Genomic DNA, 22541 nt, shown 5'->3' on the forward strand with positions numbered 1-22541 from the left:
ACGCGCGGGGGATGGGGGGCCATGGAGGAGGCGGTTCTAGGCCGCCAGTCTGGAGCTGCTCGGTGGTCGAAAGACTGGAGGAGGAAGCCAGACACGCGGGGGACGTGGAGGAGAAGCCGGTCGCCGTGCTTGAGGACAAAGGAGGAGCGACTAGGCAAGCGGGGCGAGACGCGGGGAGGAACGAGTGTGTTGTGTGCGACTCCGCCGACTTGCCTGCGAGTGCGACGCAGCCATGCGGGGTGTCACGAGAAGCACAAAAAAATCCAGCCTGCTGCTCACCGTGCTACAAAGCAGAGCAGCTGCCTCCACTGCCCACGAGAAGGCTCACTATTCATGTCGCTAGAAGCTCGCAAGGACGTGGTGGTGGCCGGCTTTCTCGTAGATGGTGAAGCAGCAGTTCCCGGGCGAATCTACTACTGCCTACCGACCGGATCTGAGGGGGCTCGGCCTCCTGCCGCCGCCAGGGACGTAACCGCACGGGCTGCCGGTGCCGTCGACGCGGGTAGGGCTACGCTGCGGCTATGGGATGCCTTTTCGCGCAGGGATGGGTGCGCGGCCGGAGCGCTGCTGCGGTGTTGCCGCCGGGGAGCCCGCCACCTCGCCTCTGATCCATATTGGGAGCACATCCATCGGGATGAGAGAGAGGAGAACGATTTGAAATGGCCCCGGAGAAGGTCGAAAGAAGGTGGGCACATTTAATGCCATCCTTTACATGCGGAGATTTTTTACACGCGTGAAGTAGGTCCAAAGCAGGTGGGCACATTTAATGCCTCCCCTTTACATGCAGAGATTTTTCACACACGTAGAGACGCCCGCTCCTCCTACAACCTCGCATGCCTACCGATGCAAAGTACACATACAGTTATATTGTCCTTGCACGCATGGTCATTCAATTTTTCATCTACTTCATTGAATGCGTCCACTTGCTTCATCTATCCACTGCCGAATGTATGGAGGAAGGCCGGTTGTGAAGTGCTTCATCTGAGTCGTGGAATTTCTATCTAACGCACCAACTAAATAGAACGTACGTGGACACCTAGGAGGCCGTCTTTTCGGCGTGCCTTCATATCTCTAATTGTGGTGTTTTTTTAGATGAAGACAGGACCTATAAGAAACTACATAATTGCCCTGTTTGGATCCATGGGTTAGAGCCAGTTTGGGCTAGTTGGAGCTCAACTAGCCCTAAAATAGCCAAACAGGAGGGCTAGAGTGGGTTATTTGCAACTAGCCCACCCTAAAAAACTATCCCCCAAAGAGATGATTATTTGGGCTAGTTGGGGCTATTTGAGGTGGGGTCCACTGTTTTATCTCTACTTTCACCCACACCAATGATTTGGAAAGCACATTTATTATCATTTTAACCCTTGTATCCAAACATCTCTTAGGCTAGAGTTAGTTCAGGGCTAGTCCTGAGCTAGAAACTAACTCTAACCTCTAGCTGTGCTAGAGTATCAAACAGGGCCAATGTGTTTTTACAGGTTACACGTGAGTAGTTAGATGCTTTCATCTTTTGTCATATTACCATCCATATCATGATATGTATTTGATTGATAGGTGTTTTAAACATAGCGTTTTGCTAGGCTTTACTTAAGATGGATTGTTACTTTCCATTAAAATACTTCGAGCTATAATCATGAAGAATGAAAGGAATATTTTTCTCACCGTCCTCATATACAGCGCTACAAAGTCCCCATGTTACACTACAAAATCCCCACAGCAACGTGGGGTATCATCTAGTATTATAAGATTCAAACTCTTTTTTTCCCCATAATTAAGAAATCTCCAAGAATGACACACACACACACACACACACACACACACACACACACACACACATATATATATATATATATATATATATATATATATAGAACTACTGTTCTGCAGCTGGCCATAGAATAACTTATTCTATGGCCACTTTGAGTTATAATAATTACTATGCTAATTTACCAGATTATAGTAACTCATTACTAAGTGATTTACTATAACATTATGGTAAATATCACCGTGAGTTACAGTAACATGAGTATCGTAAATGCATATTCATGTTATCGTAAATTAGTACAAATATTATGGTACATCAAGGTGGCTACAGAATAAGTTATTTTATGGCTAGCTGCTGAATAGCCTTACCCTATATATATATATATATATATATATATATATATATATATATATATATATATATATAGGATCCACAACAACTTTAGTATATGGAGGGGAGAGGGAAAGAAGAACTAGCTCTCTACGCCTCTAAACCTCGGAGTGTTCATCTTCTATCATCTCTTTGCATTATTTTGCACTCCCACCCTACCTTTTGGTCTTTGGTCAGCGTATAGAAGCTAGGCCATCGAAAAAGTCAACAAATCAACAAATTTATTTGCGTCATCAATGAAATTAAATGGAAAAACTTGACAATCCTTATCGTATCTTTAGCTTTCTATAGCAAATTAAATTGGCGTCCTAAAACATAATAACTAGAGTAATTTAGAACCAGAATTTCATAGGAATGGTTTAATTTTACAGAAAAAAACATAAAAAAATTTGAGTATTTCAAACGGGACACTCAGGTTATTATAACATGAAAACAGAAACAAAGCTTCTTAGCGTCCGTTAGACTCTTCCTTGCACCAGTACAGTGCCGCGCGTCGCCGGCAGCTGAGCTCTCTCGAAAAGTGCATACACTAGAGTTCGTGCCGACGGGACGGGGCCCTGCCAGCTGCGGCACGTCTTGGCGAGTTCGTGCGTGGTGACTGGCGAGCTGTACCCCAACGCCGGTCCCCGGTCCCGCCACAAACTCTGAGACCCACCTTTCACAGGCCAAACTCACGCGGGCCACGGCTTGACTCCTCCAGGCGGGCCTTGGGCCACGGTTGCCTCACACGCAGGCAGGCCGGAGTTCCCTTGGTGTGGCGGGCGCAGCCAGGCCGGGGACCCGGATTCCCTCCCTTGCTCAACGGGCTCTTAAGCCTGGGCAAAATACCCGATACCCATTACCCGTACCCGAATTACCCGAATTCGGACCCGAATTACCTGAACCCGAGGTACCGATCCTAAATTCGGATAGCGATTTTGATTACCCGAAATTAGTTTGGGTAATTCGGGTAATATCCCCCGGTACCCAAACTACCCGAACTACCCAAAGATTTATTTTGTCTTTGTATTCATCATGTGTTGTTAGCTGAACCATTTAACTTATCACTTTATTAGAATATAATTCTCTCTATTTGAATGAGTGACTATAATATATTATTCTCTACAAATTGCTATTGAAATTCTATACAAATTACTGCTGAAATTATGTATAGATCGCTACTGAAATTTAGTGTAGTTTGTTGTTTTCTGTAAATTTGGGTATATCGGGTAATACCCGAACCCGAACCCGAATTATCGGGTACCCGAATTTGCGGGTAGTGTTTTTTCAGAGGTAATATCGGGTAGCAATTTTTATTACCCGAATTTTGAATTACTCGAATTACCCAACTGAAAAAATCGGGTAACCCGAACGCCCAGGCTTCGGGCTCGATCTCGCGTAACCTGGCCGCAACCGCCGAGCGTCACCTTTCCTTGTCACGGCACACGGCAGCAAGCAAAACGTTCTCCGGCGAGGGGCCCCACCGGATCCAGCGCCGGTGCAAAGCGGGATGCCCTGACGTGAAACCATCTTGACTTGCACGCACGCACGCACGTACGGGAGGGGAGGAAATCCACTCCACCGGCCTCTGCTGATTCGCCCGTCCTTTTCCCTGCATCATCCCATTCCCCCCCGTGCTATCGTGCGGTGCGATTACTACCGGTCGTTGGACGGCGGCGCACTAGCGCTCAGCTTCAAGCTCGACTGCAACTACCACTCATGTAATAAGATTATATATATATATTCCTAGCTTGACGCTGCTTGCGTGATGTGACACTTTTTAACCTCCTTTTGACCGTTTACATTCACATGCGCATGGGTACATGTTCATACATGCAATGCAATGCAACGCAAAAACCTGATGCACCACCTCCATCCACCTGTATCGATCGCCCACAGTAGAGCTGTGCTGCGAGCCCGCGAGGCCGGTACAGTGCGCTGATGGTCCTCCACACGCATCACGCGCCGCCGTGCCCGTACGTGTCGCTGAGACCGCCTGAGAGCTCGCTCACCCAAGTGACCCAGCCTATCTATGCCTATCTGTCCGCAGGGGCAACTAAGCTACTTTGGCATTTGTTGTCGTTGGGGGTTCCTGATTTTGTCCGCATGCTGTCCTCTCGCAGCACTTGTCCGCTGGAAGGTCGCCCAGGAACATCAGGAGCAGGGAGCCTGATCAGAGGTTTCGAAGCATTAAAAAAACGGTTCAGCCAATGGACATCTTTTACTAGAATTAGTGGTACTTTTCAGTTATGGGATATTGTTTTTCTCTCCTAACATTCTTAGAGGACTATTAGGGTGCTCCATGAGATCTACGGCAATAGGGTGCTAGCCCCCCTGGATCCGCCCTGGATGGCAATGGAAGTTGGGTTATCCTTGGATCTCTTTGGATTTTGGATGTTAGTTGGATTTTCATTTATCATGCTTACTTCTATTTTTCACAAGGAAAGCCAACGGAAGGCCTCCCGGTGCCAACACTAAAGCTTTGGGTATTGATTGTCACTAGACTTCATGCTCTCTATTACAGTTGTTCCTAAGTAAAATTCTAGGTTTAACTAAATTTGTAACTTCTCCCACATAAAAAAGGTAAATTATGGAAATACATTTATAACACATCCAATTAAACTCGTTCCAAATCGTAATTATTATTATCATTTTCTACAAATTTGGTTAACATTAGAATGGTTCACTGCTACCACAAGTGAAAATCTCTTACTTCTAGGTTTGGAATGGACTATATTAGATTATGATGGATATTAGCCTACATGATAGTGTCTAAGGTTCTTGTCTAATTTTAGGTTAATCAATTTTGATGCAAATGTCATGTCTTTGATGTGGGACCGTGCATGTTGATCAGGTCATACTAGCTTCTACTAAATATCTTATGGCCATTTTCGTGCATATACTCCCCCCATTCCAAGTTATATATAAATCGTTTTGGTCTTGTCCTAAGTTATATTTGTCCAACATTGATGAAGTTCCATGTATCTTTTATTATATGTCTATAGTATACTTCCTACATTCAAAACTAGTAAAGTTGTTTTAGTTTTGTCCTGAGTTAAATTTGTCAAGTTTATGGTGGAACTAATGAATCTAGTTTGATGTTATAGATATACGTGCATGTTTCTATAAACTTGGTCAAAGTTAACAAATTTGACTTGTAGATCAAAGCTAAAATGATTTACATTTTGGAACACTTCACTCTAAAAAGTGAAAGAGCTTTGCATCGGGAACATTTTCTTTATTTCTATAAAGTTTTCTCACCGAACCAAATTCTTTTCTTTGTGAGGTTCGAATTCATGAGTAGCATATGACAATAGTGTGCAATTTACCTTCTCAAATATACATATAGCAGCGTATAAATAATCAAAGTATATAAGAAACAAACTTCACCTTATTAAAAAAAACTAGGGAACTAAAATAACACTTCATTTCGCAAAAAGAAAGAAGAGCTTCAAATTGAGGTGCATAAATTACGAATGAACGGAATGCAGCATGCTACCAATACACCTTACGTTGAACCCCAGAATCCCAGACATTGAACACATTTGTACACCCATATCACCATTTTCCCAATTCCTAGAATTCAGTAATCAGTACCGTGAGCATGACAACATGAACATACAAAGGGATACATAAAACGCTCCCCCCTGAATGGCTAAACCTCAAGTTATCGCTGCCACGCACATCGTGCATGCAGACATGCACTGATGCACCACACCATTATACCCAAAGAAACCATAGGCGCCAAAGGATTGAAACGATGGCTAAACTTATACTAGCAGCTATGCTAAATAACTTGCATATATGCGCGTTTATGCATCCATGCAAAGCATAAACGCAGCTCATATGCTGCAGGAACGCAGCGTGTGTGCTACACCGAACACTGCTCCTGCGCGCCATAGTTCATGCGCTGCCTCTTGATGCTCCCGCCACCACCACCAGACGACGAAGTGTCGCTGCTCGCCGTCCTGCGGTCCATGACGCCGCGCAGGGCCTCCTGGACCGACGCGATGCACTCGTGCCTCCGGTGCGAGGCAGTGCGCTCGCCGTCGCCGTGCACGGAGGCGTTAGGCGGCCGATGCCCATCCTCCTCCTCCTCGTCGTCGCCGGCCTGGTCGGCTCCGATGCTGTCCGCAGTGATAAGGAGCAAGCTCCGGACGCGCCCACCGAGCGTGGTGATCTCCGCCCGGCGTGCGCGCATCCCGAGAGTGGCGAGCGCCCGCACGATGTCCGGGATGAGGTCCGGGCGATCCTCGCAGCAGAGCGACGCGCGCACCACGAGCCGCCCGGCGCCGTCGGCCCCCGCGTCCACGGACAGCTCGTCGGCCTCCGTCGGCAGCAGCTGCTGCGCCCGCCCAGCTGCACCTCCGTCGTCGCCCCCGACGGTGGTGGCCATCATCATCGCCGAGGTCTGGCGCTTCAGCTCCTTCACGTGGTCGAGCACCTCGGCCAGCAGCGACGCTTTGTCGGTCTGCATACACACGCGTGCGAATACAAGCACATACAATCACACGGGTGTGGATCGATTTTAACAGTCAGCATGAACATTACTATCTCAGGGAGCATGATGATTAGTCTCGCTTAGACCTTCGAATAGGGTGGCGCACTCACACTAGTGAAATGATCGAGCTAGTGTGAGCGTGGAGAGAAAAGGCCTGAAAGAATTGCGGTACTCTCGCTCGCGGTGCAGCTTTTCTCTCTGCATACACATATGGCCTTTCGAGCTTTTACACTATACGCGTGTAGGTGTCGTACTGCAACATGTACTAGATGTATAGTGCCTGCTCTGACATGGTATGTGTAACGCAAACGCATTCATGTCATGTCGCACAGGGCATTGAAGCCGGTTTCCCCTGTAGCCCAAGCAGGAACAGCGGCTTCCGTGTAGGAAAGATTTGTGCTGCCTCCTCGATCGGTAGTCTTGTCGTCCTATCAGGAGTTTAATTTGGCAACATATCATATGCGCCGTGCGTGCTGCGCCCTGCCTACTTAACAAAGCCCATTACCACTATTAATGTCCACCACTTGTTAACACCAACATCGTTTGTATATATGCAACATCTATATTGTAGATGTTACATGAATATATAGTACTATATACAGCCATAAGCATTCACCGGTGAATGTGAAGGCTGGAATCTTTTTTTCCCGTAATCTAAAAAAATATAGTACTATGTACTATCACTATATACTTCTAATTTTATCCTTTCCCTTGAATGCTGCAATACTACTTTTTATACTAGCACTAATGCATGATGTTAGGTAGGGGGAAACCTCAAGCCTGTAGCAAAGTACATCCTTGGAAGCAGCTTCATCATGTAATGATGCGAAGTAACACTTTTTCTCAAAGCTATATCTAAGCTCTACGTCCAAGTCAAATTGATTCAAACTAACCTTAACCTTTATTTTCCTTTCTAACACAAGACCTAAGCAGTCAAAATATGCTCCTATATAGCTAGCTATCCTTGTAGTTTTCATGCGGGCCTTAACTAGCCGACCAGCCATGATTCTTACCTCGCTTAGGCTAGGCTCATCTATCCGTGGCTGTTTCCATTATATATGTATCTTGCAACTTCTTAGCCAAGTTGATCCATTGACGATTGCACCAATGAGAACGACGGCGATCGACGAACAAGATGCAAGTATCAAAATCACCAAAAATGGTGACGCGTTAATTTTATGTGAATATTAGCAAGTTTAGATCGTGGAGATATATATAGTGATCGATTGTAATAGTGCAACACAAATCAATCCAATGATCACCTTGGTGGTGTTTGGGAGAAGGCTTCTGAGCCTGGCGAGGTGCCCGTTGATCCGCTGCCGGCGGCGGCGCTCGGCCTCGCTGTGGCTCCGTGAGGCCGCCAGCGCCTTGGCGTCCATCATCTCCCGTGCCGTCATCCGCCCCAGCTCCGCCTGAAGGCTCCCCAGCAGCCCCGACACCACCGCCTTCCCGCTCCCCTCCGCCGCGCGCTGCTGCTGCTGCTGCACCGCGTCGAAACCGAAGCCGAACACCCCGCCATGCCCGAGCCCGAGCCCGCCGACGCCGTCGCCGCAGGCGTAAGCCCCCATGGCGGCGCCGAGGCCCGCCACCGCCGCCGGCTCGGAGAACGGTGTCGCGCCGAGCCACGGGAGCAGCTGATGCGTGGCCTCCTGGCTCCCGTGCTCGATGCCTCCCTCCCACATGGCTAGCTAGCTAGCTTCCGGTCGGTCTTGGAGTTCTTGGCTCCGAGGTTGGTGGTGGTGGTGGTGGACTGGCGAAGCAGGCGAAGGTGGTTTCCGGCTGCTCTCGCTCTCTCGGTCAAATGGGCGTCGCCTTTTAAGCCCGGTTGCTCGTGGCCAACCTGCACGGCGGACGGCTTTGCGGGGGTGCCTTTTTATCGAGCCCTTTTGGCGGCAGCGCCACGGTAGTGGCCGAGACGGCGGGCCAGCCAGCCAGCCATCCAAGTGCTCGTGTACGGCACTACACTAGTCAGGGGGCCCGGCCTGCTGTCTTTCTAAAGATTTTTTTTTCAAGTAGATGTTTCATGGTACTATAGTGGTATAGGAGTATTTTTTTGAAAGGTTTTTAGTGGTAGGAGAGTATATGCTTTGCATAGAACAGGGACGTGACTAGGCATGTACGACAAGAGTCACTTGTCATTGATTGTTGTGTATGACATAGTATAGGACTGTCTCAATATAGTACATATTCAAGCCTTTTTGAAACACGGGAATCTATAGGAATTTTCGTATAAGTCTGTTTATTTTTTTCACAAAATGTAAGAAAAAGGAAAAAAATTGCGTTCCAAATGGCGCCTCGATGTTATTGGAAGTTTTTTTCTTCGGAAAAAATGTTCTGAAGTTTCTTTTTGTGCTCTGCTTGGAATAATCTTTTTATTCTGACAGTTCAAAACGAATCTTGGTAACAAAGGCGTTGTGATGGCGCACATGACATGAACACATTTTGTTAGAAGGCGTGTTTTATTTTATGCAAACTTGATGTATTTAGAAAATGCCAAATATCTTCATATAATTTGAAATAGAGAAAGTACAAAAGTTATACTGTATATCGCTTTCGGTCTTCACTTGTTATATCCCTTGCTAAAAAAAAGAAAGAAAGGATGGAAGAGCACGAGACAGATGCTCGTAGCTCTCGTCGGCTGGTGCATATACCCCACCTCCTGTGCGATGGGTGGAATCCACATAATGTGCAGTCAAACAACAGTAAAGTGCCCGTTATTTTTGTTAACAAATGCAGATCCGTAAATTATTAGAAACTTTGGCTGCAAATCTATTGGACTGAAGTTTGGCCTCTTAAACTTTAAAAGGCAAAATATATCGCCCGCAATTATTTTTTTCTGTATTACGCAAGCGTCTACTAAAAGTGTCTACCATTTGCACGTAGGTTTTTTAACAGAATGCCATTTGCACATAGTGGCCCCGTTCGGCTTACCGCATATTCGGCTTGTTTTTTCAGTCAGAACAGTGTTTTTCTCTCACAACAATTCAACCAGAACAGTATTTTTCAGCCAAGATTTAGCAAGCCGAACGGGCCAATAGCAGCCATATCGCAGGAAAATGTTTGTGTCTTTTGTGTCCGTTTGACGCTACAGTATCCTACGAAAGCTCTCATCCAGTTCTGTTTTAGGTGTACAAGTTCAACGAAAAGATGTGTCGTAGGTATTTTGCAAAAAAAAAGGGTACTGATACTGTTAGGTACCCCTATAGTATAGGCTACTGTAACTGTAATAGTAGAACTTTTTTTTACTGAAATTGCAAGATTTTACGGCGCCGAACAGGCTGAGCAGAGGTTGGAGGCTTGGAGCAGGTGCGTACTCCGTATCAGGTTGAGAAACGGAAGGGGAGCCTGCGATTTGACAATCCAAGGGGGCAGCTCGAAACCTCCGTGAATCCGTGATGCCTCAGCGCGGCCGTGGACCCAACCCAAGCAGGCAACCACGCAGCAGCACAACCCCAACCGCGCCGAGCGAGCATAAAAAGCCGACCAACGCTACGGAGCAGTCGATGGAAAAAGGCACTCCGCTCCGGCGTGCCGCGGCCGCAGGGAACAGCGCGGCGCTGCGTGCCCACCCGACCCGACGAAGCCCCCCCGACCCCCCAAGCGCCTCTAGTCTAGGTCTAGCCATCCATCGGCTAGGGAAGGGAAGGGAAGGTTCGTCCGGTCCGGGTGATCGATCGCGCCCGCGGCGGGCTGGGCTGGCGCTGCGTGGGCGCGCGGCCTTTTGGCAGGTCCGAGCAGGCCACGCCTCCCCGCCTCGTGTCGCAGTTATTTCCCCGGCCCTCTCGCCTCGCCCCTTCTTTTTTCTCGTGCCGTGCTGCGCGCGCGGCCCGAGACGCGACCGGATGATTGTGTCCCGCAGGCTGCCGCTGCTGCGTGCTGCCTGTTGCCGCCCCCGTCACGTCCGTGCCTGGCGCGCCCCGCACGCTCTCCGAGGAATATCTATCGCCTGCATGCCGGGACCGGGACCGGGAGCCGGCCGGCCGCCCCCGGGCCGCTGCGGCGAACTATCTCCGTCCGTTTCCTTCTCCTCCGGTGGGTGACGCGGCGTGGCGCGGGTGCTGGCTGGACGGATGCCCTTCTCGTCCCGGTTCGGTTGGGCTGGTTCGTTACGCTCGTTTCCCGATACCAATAGGATGGAGAACCTGCAAAAGATGGCCGGGTCGGGCGCGGAAAGTTGGCTTTGGCTCCTCCCGCGCCCGTGCCCGTGGCTGTGGCTGTGTGCGCTGGTCGTCCTGCTCGTGCTGCCTCCTTTCGCTCCTCTTTTTGTCCCAGCTCGTTTACGTTGCGCCCACCGCTGCTGCATGGCGTAGTACAGCGTCTTGTCAGGTGATCGAACCACTGGCTCGTGACGCTGTCCAGCTTTTGCTCAGCACGTCGTGCCGGACCGGACGCCGGCTCCTTCCCCTTCCTCGAGTCTCCTGATCCCGCACACGTGTCAGCCAGCAAATCTCTCTCGACAAGGTTTAACGTCATTAAGCCTGTTCGCTTGTTAGTTTTAGTTATGGCTTATCAGACAGCCAACAGTATTTTTCTTCACAACAAATCAGCACCAGCCGGACTTATTAGCCCAGAAACCGACCATTGGATTAGTTTACTCGCCTTTTCAGCTGCCCTAATGCTATCGTAGTGGAGGAGGAGATCAGAGGTCCATGTGTACAGTATTACTATCGTTCGTGGGCAGTGAGACGGACTGAGCTGACTGACGGATGGATCACATCGTGGAGTGTGAATCGGAGGTGGTGATGATGCCACCAGCCACCACACCGGACACCACTGAGCCGAGAGAGGCGAGAGCGGGTCTCGGCTCCTGCTTGTCCCATGCTCATGGGCTGGGGGCCCGCGTGCGCTTGAGATCATCGCCACGCCATTATGACGCGAGTACCATGCGGCTTTTCCCCCCTTGCTCCTCCCCGCCGGAACAAGATTTCCTAGAAAGCATGCTCCCCTTTTCCTCGGCCGAAAAAGAGATTGCAGCATCATCAGAGGAAAAAAGAATTGCTAGTAGCCAGAAGTATATAGGGCGTAGTGCTCGCTCACGATTAATTACTTGAGCTGTGCACCAGCTAGGCTCATGTGACGTAATTATATTGCCGATAGGTAGACCCCATTGCCCATTGTTGCAGGGATAACGCCATAACGGTAAAGAGCTTGTTAATCCGATATTGCTTAAGCTTAGTAATAGGTTTCCATTCAAGGATATACTGTGGAGCATATGATTTCAAGATGGCAACGGGTACGTACCCGATGGGTACTGGCCACCCGTACCCGATGGGTACTGGCCACTCGTACCCGCACCCGCCAGATCAAAATCTTACCCGTCGGGTTACCCGTACCCATAGGCGGGTAGAAAATTCATTCCATACCCGCACCCGACGGGTAATTCTTACCCGACAATATACCCGAGTTCACACACCAAAATATAATAGCTTCCAGCAAAACAAATCAACAATAGAGCAGCAAAACAGAAATATGGGCTGGTGGAGTGGAGTGAGGATGAGGATTAGGGTTTGAGGGAGTTCTGGAATATATATACTCATATGCTTATATGGGCCAAATATGGGCTATATGCTTATATGGGCTAAAATTGCAGAGGTTGGATATTATTTATGCGGGTTTTTTTTTTACCCGCGGGTATGCGGGTATGGGTAGTATACACCCACACCCGTACCCGCATACCCGATGGGTACAAGAATTCGTCCAATAACGTACCCGCGGGTGCAAAATGTCTTCCATACCCGCCTCCTTATCGGGTAAAACCCGTCGGGTACTCGGGTTTCGGGTACCCGTTGCCATCTTGAATATGATTAGGCGCAGCAACTTACTAGTGTTTTTTTTAAAATTAACTTACTAGGGTCTTGACAATGATCCCCCTAGTAGCTAACTGAAATTATATTAACTTGTTTTATGGCTCCATGGTTTAACTCTTTTAACTTTGACAATCAATATATAAAGGATTATGTAGATACAAAATGTAAGATAAGTTACTTGAATCGTCATAAAAAATAGTAACTTAGTTTGGCACTTTTGTATGGTCGTAATTTTTATCGGATCAGTTAGGGATATTTGGCTTGTGGAACCACATCATTCATATGTTCATTCCATTATATATGTAGTAGTATATTTTTATTAAAAAAGCGCATGCAATTATTGAAAGGATCTAGATTGCTAGAGGATGTAATAGCCTATAAAAATTTCTTTTGCAAAAGCACAACACTAGAGCAGAGGTGATTAGTTCAACCAATGATCCTAATAGTCTCTACTTCCTCTAGTTGTAGATCACCCAAGCAAGCATCTACACAAGTCTAGTAGTAAGTGATTTCTAGTCTAAATCACAACACCACGCAAGTCTACAAGCTACACAAGGCAACTCTAGCTAGCTAAACTAGTGAGGAACTAAAACAAGCTACTCTACTCTAGAAACTACAACTAACAAAAGAGCTACTCAACCAAGCAACTACCACGCAAGCAAAAGATATGAATGTAAATGCAAGGGAGAGTAGTAGCAAAACAACTAGGGCAAGTGATCAATACAAAGACTTATCCTCGCGGTTCAGTTGCTTGTCGGCAACCTACGTCCACGTTGTTATGGCGAATACCCAAGTGATGATTTGCACGCTAACTAGCGTAACGAGCTAAACCCACAACTTGTGTGCCGCAAGAATCAAGCACAAGGTCCACCCAATTAGCCATGAGCATTCCACTAGATCATCCCTTTTCAACTCTATAAGGTGGGATCAATACCTCTCACAAATCACAGGTTGGAGGCAGAGAACAATTACCAACACTCTCCTCAACAACCACCAATGCTCTAAGCCATCTAGGTGATGGCAGCCACCAAGAGTAACAAGAAAACCGTAGCTCAATCAAAGAACAAGTGCCACTAGACCCAAGACAACGAAGCAAATGCACAAGATCTCTCCCAAACTCACTTTGGATCAAGCACAAGTCAAGAGATGAGTGAGAGGTGTTCATGGAAGCTCCAGTGTGTTGGATTGTTAAGAATGCCAAGAGAGCTCTCAATGATCCAGCCAACACATATAAATAGCCCCCTTCCAAAAAAACTAGCTGTTGGGTCATGCTGGTGGGCACTCTACACATGCACCGGATTGGCCCAGTGCCTGCTAGAGCCCCTCACTGGACTACAAGCTACATTGTATTGTTTGTATAACGTATAGGCACCACAAGGGCAAAGGTTTTTTTGTGGCAAAAATTTTTATCACAAAAGTTTTTTTTGGCCACAAAGCAGCCTTTGCGACGATTTTTTTTAATCATCACTAGTCACCACAAATACTCACCTCACAGATAGTATACTGATGATTTTTTGTTCCCCACAAATGGCTATAGTCATAAGTGACAAATTGTACAACCAATAGTAATGTGGCCATTTGTGGCCCATCTGTTGTCACAGAAACATACTCCTGCATTAGTGGCAAAAAATGATGTCATTTATAATGTTTTTAGTGGTGATAATAGTTGGCACAACTATACATAATTTATGGCAATATAATTTGTGGCAGAATCGCCCGAAATAACATGCTTACAGAGGTGCTCGTCTTCCACCAGACACTAAGCACCCCGAAAGTAAGCTACAGCGGACGGTATCCGTCGGACACACCCCAAGGGAGAACCCAAAAGATCCATATTTTTACCAATGATCCAATAATGAAAACGAGTTACAATACTGGTCCATTTCATACATCAGAGTTTCTTAAAAATTACATTATTACATTACCAAATAAAATACACATCTAGCGATAAGAACGAGGATCCATCTGTGCCCATCAGAAGAATCCTCCACACAATGGTACTTCTCCTGCATCACCTGCAACAAGGGTAAATAAACCCTGAGTACACAATATACTCGCAAGACTTATCCGATTAGTGGGAATAATTTCCCGACTCTAAGGAATATGATAAGCTTTATGATTTATTGGTTTTCTTTTGGCAGAAAGCAATACTAATAGTGAGTCCTTATTTATATTATTATTATCAGCCGTATTAACTTATTACCTATCCAGTCTATATAAGCACATGTTCTACTTTCAAGCAAGAGTTGAGCAATCAGTTCTATTTTATCACCTTCCATCTTTAGTTCTTACTACGGTGCTAGAGTTAAGACAAGTCATACCGACTCGGCGGTGATTCACGAACCAATGTGCCCAGCTGGGTGCCCCAAAAACACACGCTCCGCTTGTACCCCAGGCACAAGCAGGACTAACCCATCACCCTCCTGTCCTGGGTGTCCAGGTCCCCGTCCAAACTTGGACTCCAAGCCCACACTCAGTGCGGTGCAAGGATCTTTACCATCCCTGCCTCCAATCAGTCAGTCCAAAAAGAGCCAGATCTATGATAAGAGAGCAACAAGTCTTCGCTGTGCCCATACCCAAGTATGTGCTCGGGACAATAGATCTGTGACTTGCCTAGCATCCGTTACAACGACCGGTCCTTAATTAACACAGACAGGGAAAAGTGTAACCGAGCTATGCCCTGTTGGCCCTAGGACACAACCCTTTACACCCATCAGTACCCAAACCATATCCCTGCCCGGTCATCATTTTTTTTCCACCATTTTATCATGAGTGATCATATTTATCATCTATTTGCGAGTAACGGTAGGTTACTCATGCTACCGTATCCTGAGCATAGCAACTACTCTACCTATACTAGTAGGACTCATGGGTAGATATATTTATGCATGTAGTTTCCATAAAATGCATGTAACTTAAATGCACCTCATATATATATATTCAGTGATCATAAAGTAGGGTTTATGCACCAGGGCTTGCCTTGGGCAGGCGACAGGTCAGCAAAGTCAGCACCAAAAGGCTCCGGGTCTCCCTCCTGCACGATGATCTCCTCCTCGTATTCCTCGATAACTTCCTCATACTCCTGTTCATCGACGGGCATGAACTCTACCAACTCGTGATCTACATGCAGGAAATGATGATGCAATACTTAGCAACATAGCAACAACAACTCTTAAAAATAAAAGTACATCTGTCTAACTACTAAGCTAGTGCTACCGACCATGGTACTAAGTTACCTATTGTTACCAATAACAAGTATGAAGTATGGCATACATTATTATAGCAACTATAGGTATTCTTACTCCTAATGTTGATTTACGCTATATATGATAAAGTAAGGATAATAGCTACTCTACTTATCAACTTATTCTAGGGCTATAAAATTTACAGCAAGTACATAATAATCTAGTAAGCCTACTATAAAATTTTCATAGCTATAGCTATCATCAATTTACCATAAAAATTCCTACAATTATTAATCTATATAATACTAAGCTCTTTGGTTTGAATTTATGAACCTACCATTATCATAACTAACTGTAATCTAACTACACTAACAAGTAGATGGTATTTTTGTGAACCTAACAAACTTAGTTTCACTATTTTTGGACAACTACACAATTTACTACAATTTATCAAAGTTTAGCTAGAAATTATATTGAATAAACGTTTGTAATTCGCTGGAGAATTGAAAATGAATTCTACCACGTGGCCTAGCTCGCGACGCGGCTTGGCCCACCACAGCGACTCACGCACGCGCCCAGTGCAGCCCACGCGGCGGCCCGTTCCCGGGACAGCGGCCCAATGCGAGAGACCCACGCACACGCCGACGTTTTTTGCAAATGAGTCCCCGTTCTTTTTCCTATTTGCGAAGTTAACCCGAGCACTATTTGAATGAGTCACTGGCTTCGCATCTTGGATCTACCTCTATTCGAATTCACGCTTTACAAAGTCCCTGGCTAGACGAACAGGGGCCGTAGCCTTGCCGGCCAAACGCCGGTGAGCACAGACCCCTTCGGCACCCACCAGCACCCACATGAGCCTCTACGTGCCATGCGCGATAGATTGAGGTAACAAACACTAAGAATAGCACATCACGCAGGCATGGCCTCACGCCGCGGTGGGGTCTGGCCGCGGTAGCCCGACGCCGATGAAACCACCTAACCGTACGCCTCTACTGCTACTCGGTAACCATCTATAGGCTAAGAGTAACCACCTTGAAGCCCTATTTGAATCACTACTGCGCTTAGCCGAGCTAGCCACAGGAACGACATATAAGCCAGCTCGCCAGCGGCTGCCAACACGCTCTGGGCTACCTAGCCACTAATTGGCTCAACCGCCTATCCTAGGAGCAAGAGGACCTCACTAGAGATGTGGCGGATGGGCTAGGCGAAGTCACGAGGAACGGCAATGGGCTGGCCACGTGCGCGAGGTTGCTCCAGTTCACGCCGGCCATGGTAAAGGCATTCCTAGTGTCCTGCTGCTCCATCGGTGGAGCCACTGCATAGGCGAGGCGAACAAGTCAAGGAGAGGCAATAGCCCTGCCCGATTGAGACAATAGAGCAATGAGCATCGCCCCAACCAAGCGCTCGCCTCGCTGGCCATAGCGGACCGCTGAGGGGAAAAAATCTCCCCATTACCTCACCGTAGGAAGGAAGCCCAACGAGATGACTCCAATCAGAAGCTAACTACTCTAGCTATTTGGGCACACAGTGAATTGGAAAGGGATGGACTGCACACGACCAATTTGAAAGGCGACGACATTCGGCTCAATGGTGACGATGGCGACATCGAAGGCTTAAATTGGCGCCCGACAACGTACTACCGCCCAGGGCAAGTTAGGCCTGATGTTGTACTCCCACTCGTCCTTCGAACATGGGCAAATGCAAGAGGGGACCAGCTCAGTGAGTTAGGCCTTGGCGTGGCGCGGCTGGTCGATGACTCTCCAAACAATGCGATGGGAAACATGGCATGTCCACGCATGCAACCGTGAAGACGAGGGCCGACGGGGCCAACCCATGCGTGTGCAGCCGCAATGTCAACAGGAGTAGTGGCTGTGCAGGCGGTGCACGTGAGCGCACTTGGGCGAGCGGCTATAACACCTCTGGTGTTTTGACCTAGTACTAAAACTTTACATGTCATCATGTGCATTCAAAGCATTCATAAAGTAGAAAATTTTGAATGCATTCACTAAATAAGCTTTATTTCATAAGGTTGTTATTTTATGTGATGTGATTCAAAACCCTAAATAAAGATCATTACCACAAGGGTCAAATTTCATGTGATCATGTGAGACCATGTGTCATTTGACTCAAATAACCCTAATGGGCCATGTTACTGGTCAAAAATCAAAGTTAAAGTAAAAAGGTAAACAAATCAAATTTGAATTCAAATTCAAATCATAAAGGTCCTTTTTGCTCCTTTTGACTAATTCAAAATCCATGTGGAATTTGGGGTTGAGGCAAAAAGCAAAGTTGAAGATTATTTTATAAGGATCAACTTTGGTATTCAAAGTTTTTCAAGTTTACATATAAAATTTGGAGTAATTTTGAAATGATTCAAAGGCTCAAATGCACCCCAAATTCAAATTTCAAAATGGATGCAGAATTTGAAAATATTTCTTGAAGCAAAGTTGTAGAGTTTGAAAAGTTGAGCAACTTTCATTTTCGGAGATTTTCAACTTCTTTAGAAAAACTAGGAGTAATTTGAAAAATAGACGCAGTGGCAAATCTATAAATACTTCAAAAAATCAAGTCGGCAATAGGGCGTCACCGCCCCACCGCCGGTGTCCTTTCTCTGGCCTTCCAGGCGCGCCTATGGCCACCCTTGGCTTCGCGCTGGCATGGGGAGCATGCTGCGTGTCGATTCCGTGCGCTCCTAGCAGAGCTATAAGACCCAGATGTCGTCGTTGGCTTTTCTTTCCTTCCCTCTATTTTCCCGACGCCGCTGTCTCAACTCCGGCGAGCTTCTCTCGTCTCCTCAGCGCAAGTTAGCCCCAAAAAAGCCATGTTCTAGTTCTACTTGCTCCTTGCGCATCCAACCGAGCTGTTGCTACCGCTTGATTTCATCGAGAGCTCACTGTCCACGTTCATCTTCCTCGCGGCCGGCGACCTCAACAGAAACTCTGATTCACCGTGGCCAGCATCATCCGGTGAGCCATTGCCCTTGCTTGTTGACTCTACGGCTTCGTCTCGATGCTGTAGTGCTTATTCCACTCTTGTGTGCTCGTTTTGCCCACTGCAGTCGCTGAAACGCCATCGTCGACGAGGTCCACTCCGCCGTGATCCCGGTCACCGTCGAAACGCGTCACCATAGCTTCTCCGGTCTCGCTTGTTGCTTCAACACAATCGGGGTGGGCCACTGATGCTTCCTAAACTCTCTGTTTCATCGTTATCGGCCTTGTTTCACCGGCGTAATGCTGCCATGCCACCGCGTCCGCCATGGCCGGTGTCAGCCTTGTTCCATGTCATAATCAACCTCCAAAGTACCACTGATCGATGCGCCTAGCTCTTGTGAACATGTTAGTACTTCGGCCGTCGTTGTTGGGCTCACCATCAGCGAGTTAGCGCCGGTCAGCGCCGTCGATGCCATGGTCAATGCCCGAGGTTGGGGATGACATGTGGGGGCCGGCTGTCAGTGTGAGAGAGAGAATAGTGTATTTTGATATTTTCTGATTTTGAATAGTGCTGAATCTTTGGAAATTTGTAGAAAAATAATCATAGCTCCAAAAATTCTAAAAATTTGTGTGTAGCTTCTGTACATGTTCTAGTATGGTTTAAAAATATGAAACTTGAAATTTGAATAAAATTTTAATGTTCAAATATTCAGTCCATTAATTGATAAATGTAATTTCCATGATTTTTGTAGGCCACTGTATAATTCCAAAAATTATGAAATTTGTTTTGGTACACTAATTTGTCATGAGGAAGCTTACATAAAATTTTGAGGTCATTTGGAACAAGTTTATTTTTGGGCTTATTTCCAAATTAATTCAAAAATAAACAAAGCAAACCCTAAGTATTTGATTAGTGTCTGATCTTGTTTTGATCATATTTTGTGACTAGTAGGGTTTCAAGATTAGTTTGGTTAAGTCACATGTGTGGTTCTTGATGGTAGATTTACAAGTTGGTTTTGTTGGCTTGCAACTGTACCGTGAAGAACAGTTGTATTCGAAGTGTTGTTATATTTCATGTACCATGACGGCATCATGTTTTCATTATCATCATGTTAAAGCATATGTTATCATTTCGTGTAGAATCCGAGAGTGAAACGATTCTAGTTGAGCAAGTTTTGGAAGAATCCCCGGTTGTCACGGGATTCGATAATTATGGTACTAATCCGGAGCCCGAGATCGTCAACAAAGGTAAGCCCCGGTTTATGCATTAAACCCTTACCTTGTTTACTTTGAAAAGTTTATCACCTATATTACTTATTGCATTAAGTTGATTAATTCAAATGTTACCTACTTGATGCACTGCCTATCTTGTTAATTGTTTACCATCCTTGAAGATGTTTTCATTTACAAAGGCGTAGAATGCTTAGTATGCTTTATGGTAGGCTTTCAAAGTAAAAGTTTCGATACAATCAAAGATGGCATACTGGCCAAAGAAAGAAAGAAGGTAGAATGAACTAGAGACTAGTTGGGTGACTTATCTTGAATGTTGGGTAATGTTGCCGACTATGTCGCTTAAAGGCCACTCATTGTGAATCTTCTGTACAAGACATTTTGTAGTACTGGTCACATACTCCGATAAGCCTACTTCAGCTAATCCGATACTAAGACGAATGCCCACGCACTAGGAGTGGAGAGATGGCGGGAGTAGCATGTACCCTCGTGGCTAGAATGTGGCCGGATTTGAGGTGTGCTGTGCTCTCGGGTGGCGTGGAGACGGCTTAGTATAGGAGGATCCGGTAGAGAGGTTGATATATGCAAGATTAAGTTCTACATATGTCGTGTGATAAGGAATCCCCAGCTAGGACTTGAATCAATTCGAATTGCCGGTGCTTCGCGGATATGGAGACTCGAAGCAATGCAGGACTGGTGAATTACTAAAATATGAGAAAAGAATGGAATGAGAAGGAAAGGAATATGGGAAATGTACATTTAGTTTGAGATAATGAACTAAAAGGACTTAGGGGTAAAACGTGAAAATAGGGTGAAGAATAGTAAGCTTTTGGCAAAGAACTTTTGAATCTTGCTACATCCCTACCTTGCCCCAACACCTGCATCTTTAAAGTCTTTCACCCCCTGTTACGTCGGGTTAGTCTTGTTGAGTACTTTTGTACTCAGGGTTTGTTGACCCTTGTTGCAGGTGAGTCGCATGCACAGGCTTGTTTTGGTCCTTGCTGCATGTCTATGTTTGAAGTCAATGACGATGAGGAATGATGAATGGCCTTTGGACAAGGCACTAGTTTGTATGATAAATAAAGTTAATGTAATATTATCCTGCTACTATGGTTGTATGACACTTATGGTATTGTAAGTTTGAAAATAACTGGTTTGTAAACTATGTTATCTTAAGACTTCTGCTATCTTTTACTCTGATGTATATATATTTGAATAAACTGTTATAATCTGCAATGTCTGTGATTGGGATCCTGTTTGAAAAGAGAATCGTGGATGATTCGGGTTTCCCAAGGACACCCAACAAACTTGTTGAGTTGTTGGGAACTCGTGTACGCTATCCGAGGTCTGTCAAGACAATGATAGGTGCATGTGGGCTCGATTTCTTAGGAGGTTCTGCCACAGCTGGTATCAGAGCAGTTCCCATCTAAGATCATTGTAGGTTACTTTGGAAAACCTTCAAATTGATTTGGATCAAAGAAAGTAAACTTGATATTTTAAAGTTCAAATTTCTTTCTTCTTACCTTTGATCTAGACTCAATCTTATCTTATTTGAAAGTTCGTGGCGGATAATATGATGAGGTTTGTCCTATGTATTAAAAATCTAGTACTTATGATTATATAAATCTTTTGTACCTAGATTCGTAAGATCGATTCATGCATCATGCTTGAACACCTTGCATAATATTTCCCCTTAATAGTGGTTGGGTAAGTAATGTCAATCCCATTCTTGCTAACCTCCATTATCCTCAAGCTATTCTTATAGTCCTACCCTAAATTCTATAGGCTATGGCAAAGACCAAGGTAACCGCACGCAAGTCCATCGGACCTCATGGAGTCCCTCGTCACCAGTTGGCACCGCGAAACCATGAGCTTGGTGAAGGAAGTGCCAAGACCCTAGGAGATGAAGGATCTTCAAGCAACCCTACCAACATCGAGAACCTTACCAAGGAGCTCAACACTCTTCATTGAGCTCATGCCAAAGATCAAGAGGAGCTGGCAGAAATGCAAAGGGGCATCACCATGACCATGGAGCTGTAGAATGAAGCCTGGACATGAGAGGATGCGGCCAATGAACGCGTCCATGAGTTGGAGTTCTACATGGAAGACCTAGAGATGGACAATGCTATTCTTCATGAGAATGTCCACATGCTGTATGCTCAACTTCATCCTCCTCATGGGGATGGTGAAGTTACAGATGAAGAAATGATTGTAGATCCAGGAGAAGTCAAGAATGAAGAAGAGGAGGAGGATCCTGAGGAGTTAGTGTACTTCTCAGATGAAGATGCGGTTTCATCCGATATGGGCATGGACGTCGATGACTGAGAGCTCGGAGTAGTAATAGTTCCTTTACTGCTTTCCTAGTAAACCAGGGTTGTCTTGTGGGATACAAGACATATAAATTAAATAAGTAACCCTTTGTAGCATGAAACCTTTTAAATACTTTCAATAAAGAATAATGTAAGTAAACGTGTTTCTCTAACAGATGCCTCGTCCTATCACCCGAACTGGTGCTAGTGGCTAGCATGACGATGATGAGTGCTCAAATCCTCCACCAATGCCTTCGACTATGGCAGATGCCATAGTCGCACTCGTCAATGCAATGGCAGAGAATGCTAGGTTGTTAAGGGAATTGGCGCAGAACCAACAGGCACCATACCCTAATCGTGGCCGTCGTAATAATGGAAATGACGAGTCAACCTATGTTGATTTTACTGACACACGTCCGCCTGTGTTCTCTAAAGTAGAAGAGCC

The 22541-nt window shown here is 46.1% G+C and overlaps 1 protein-coding gene and 1 pseudogene across 1 annotated transcript; both read right to left on the bottom strand.

Annotated features, from left to right (window-relative positions):
• Positions 1 to 2613: 2613 nt before the first annotated feature.
• On the bottom strand, positions 2614 to 4010 carry LOC136548666 (uncharacterized; annotated as a pseudogene).
• A 1650-nt stretch (positions 4011 to 5660) lies between these two features.
• LOC136551755 (transcription factor bHLH30-like) lies at positions 5661 to 8464 on the bottom strand. Its single transcript, XM_066543293.1, has 2 exons — positions 7898 to 8464; positions 5661 to 6605 (listed from the first exon to the last, which is right to left on the bottom strand). The coding sequence occupies exons 1-2, from the start codon at positions 8315 to 8317 to the stop codon at positions 6006 to 6008; spliced, it is 1020 nt and encodes a 339-aa protein (XP_066399390.1). The 5' UTR covers positions 8318 to 8464; the 3' UTR covers positions 5661 to 6005.
• Positions 8465 to 22541: the final 14077 nt, after the last annotated feature.

Source organism: Miscanthus floridulus, chromosome 4 (genome assembly GCF_019320115.1).
Source record: "Miscanthus floridulus cultivar M001 chromosome 4, ASM1932011v1, whole genome shotgun sequence".
NCBI classification, from domain to species: domain Eukaryota; kingdom Viridiplantae; phylum Streptophyta; class Magnoliopsida; order Poales; family Poaceae; genus Miscanthus; species Miscanthus floridulus.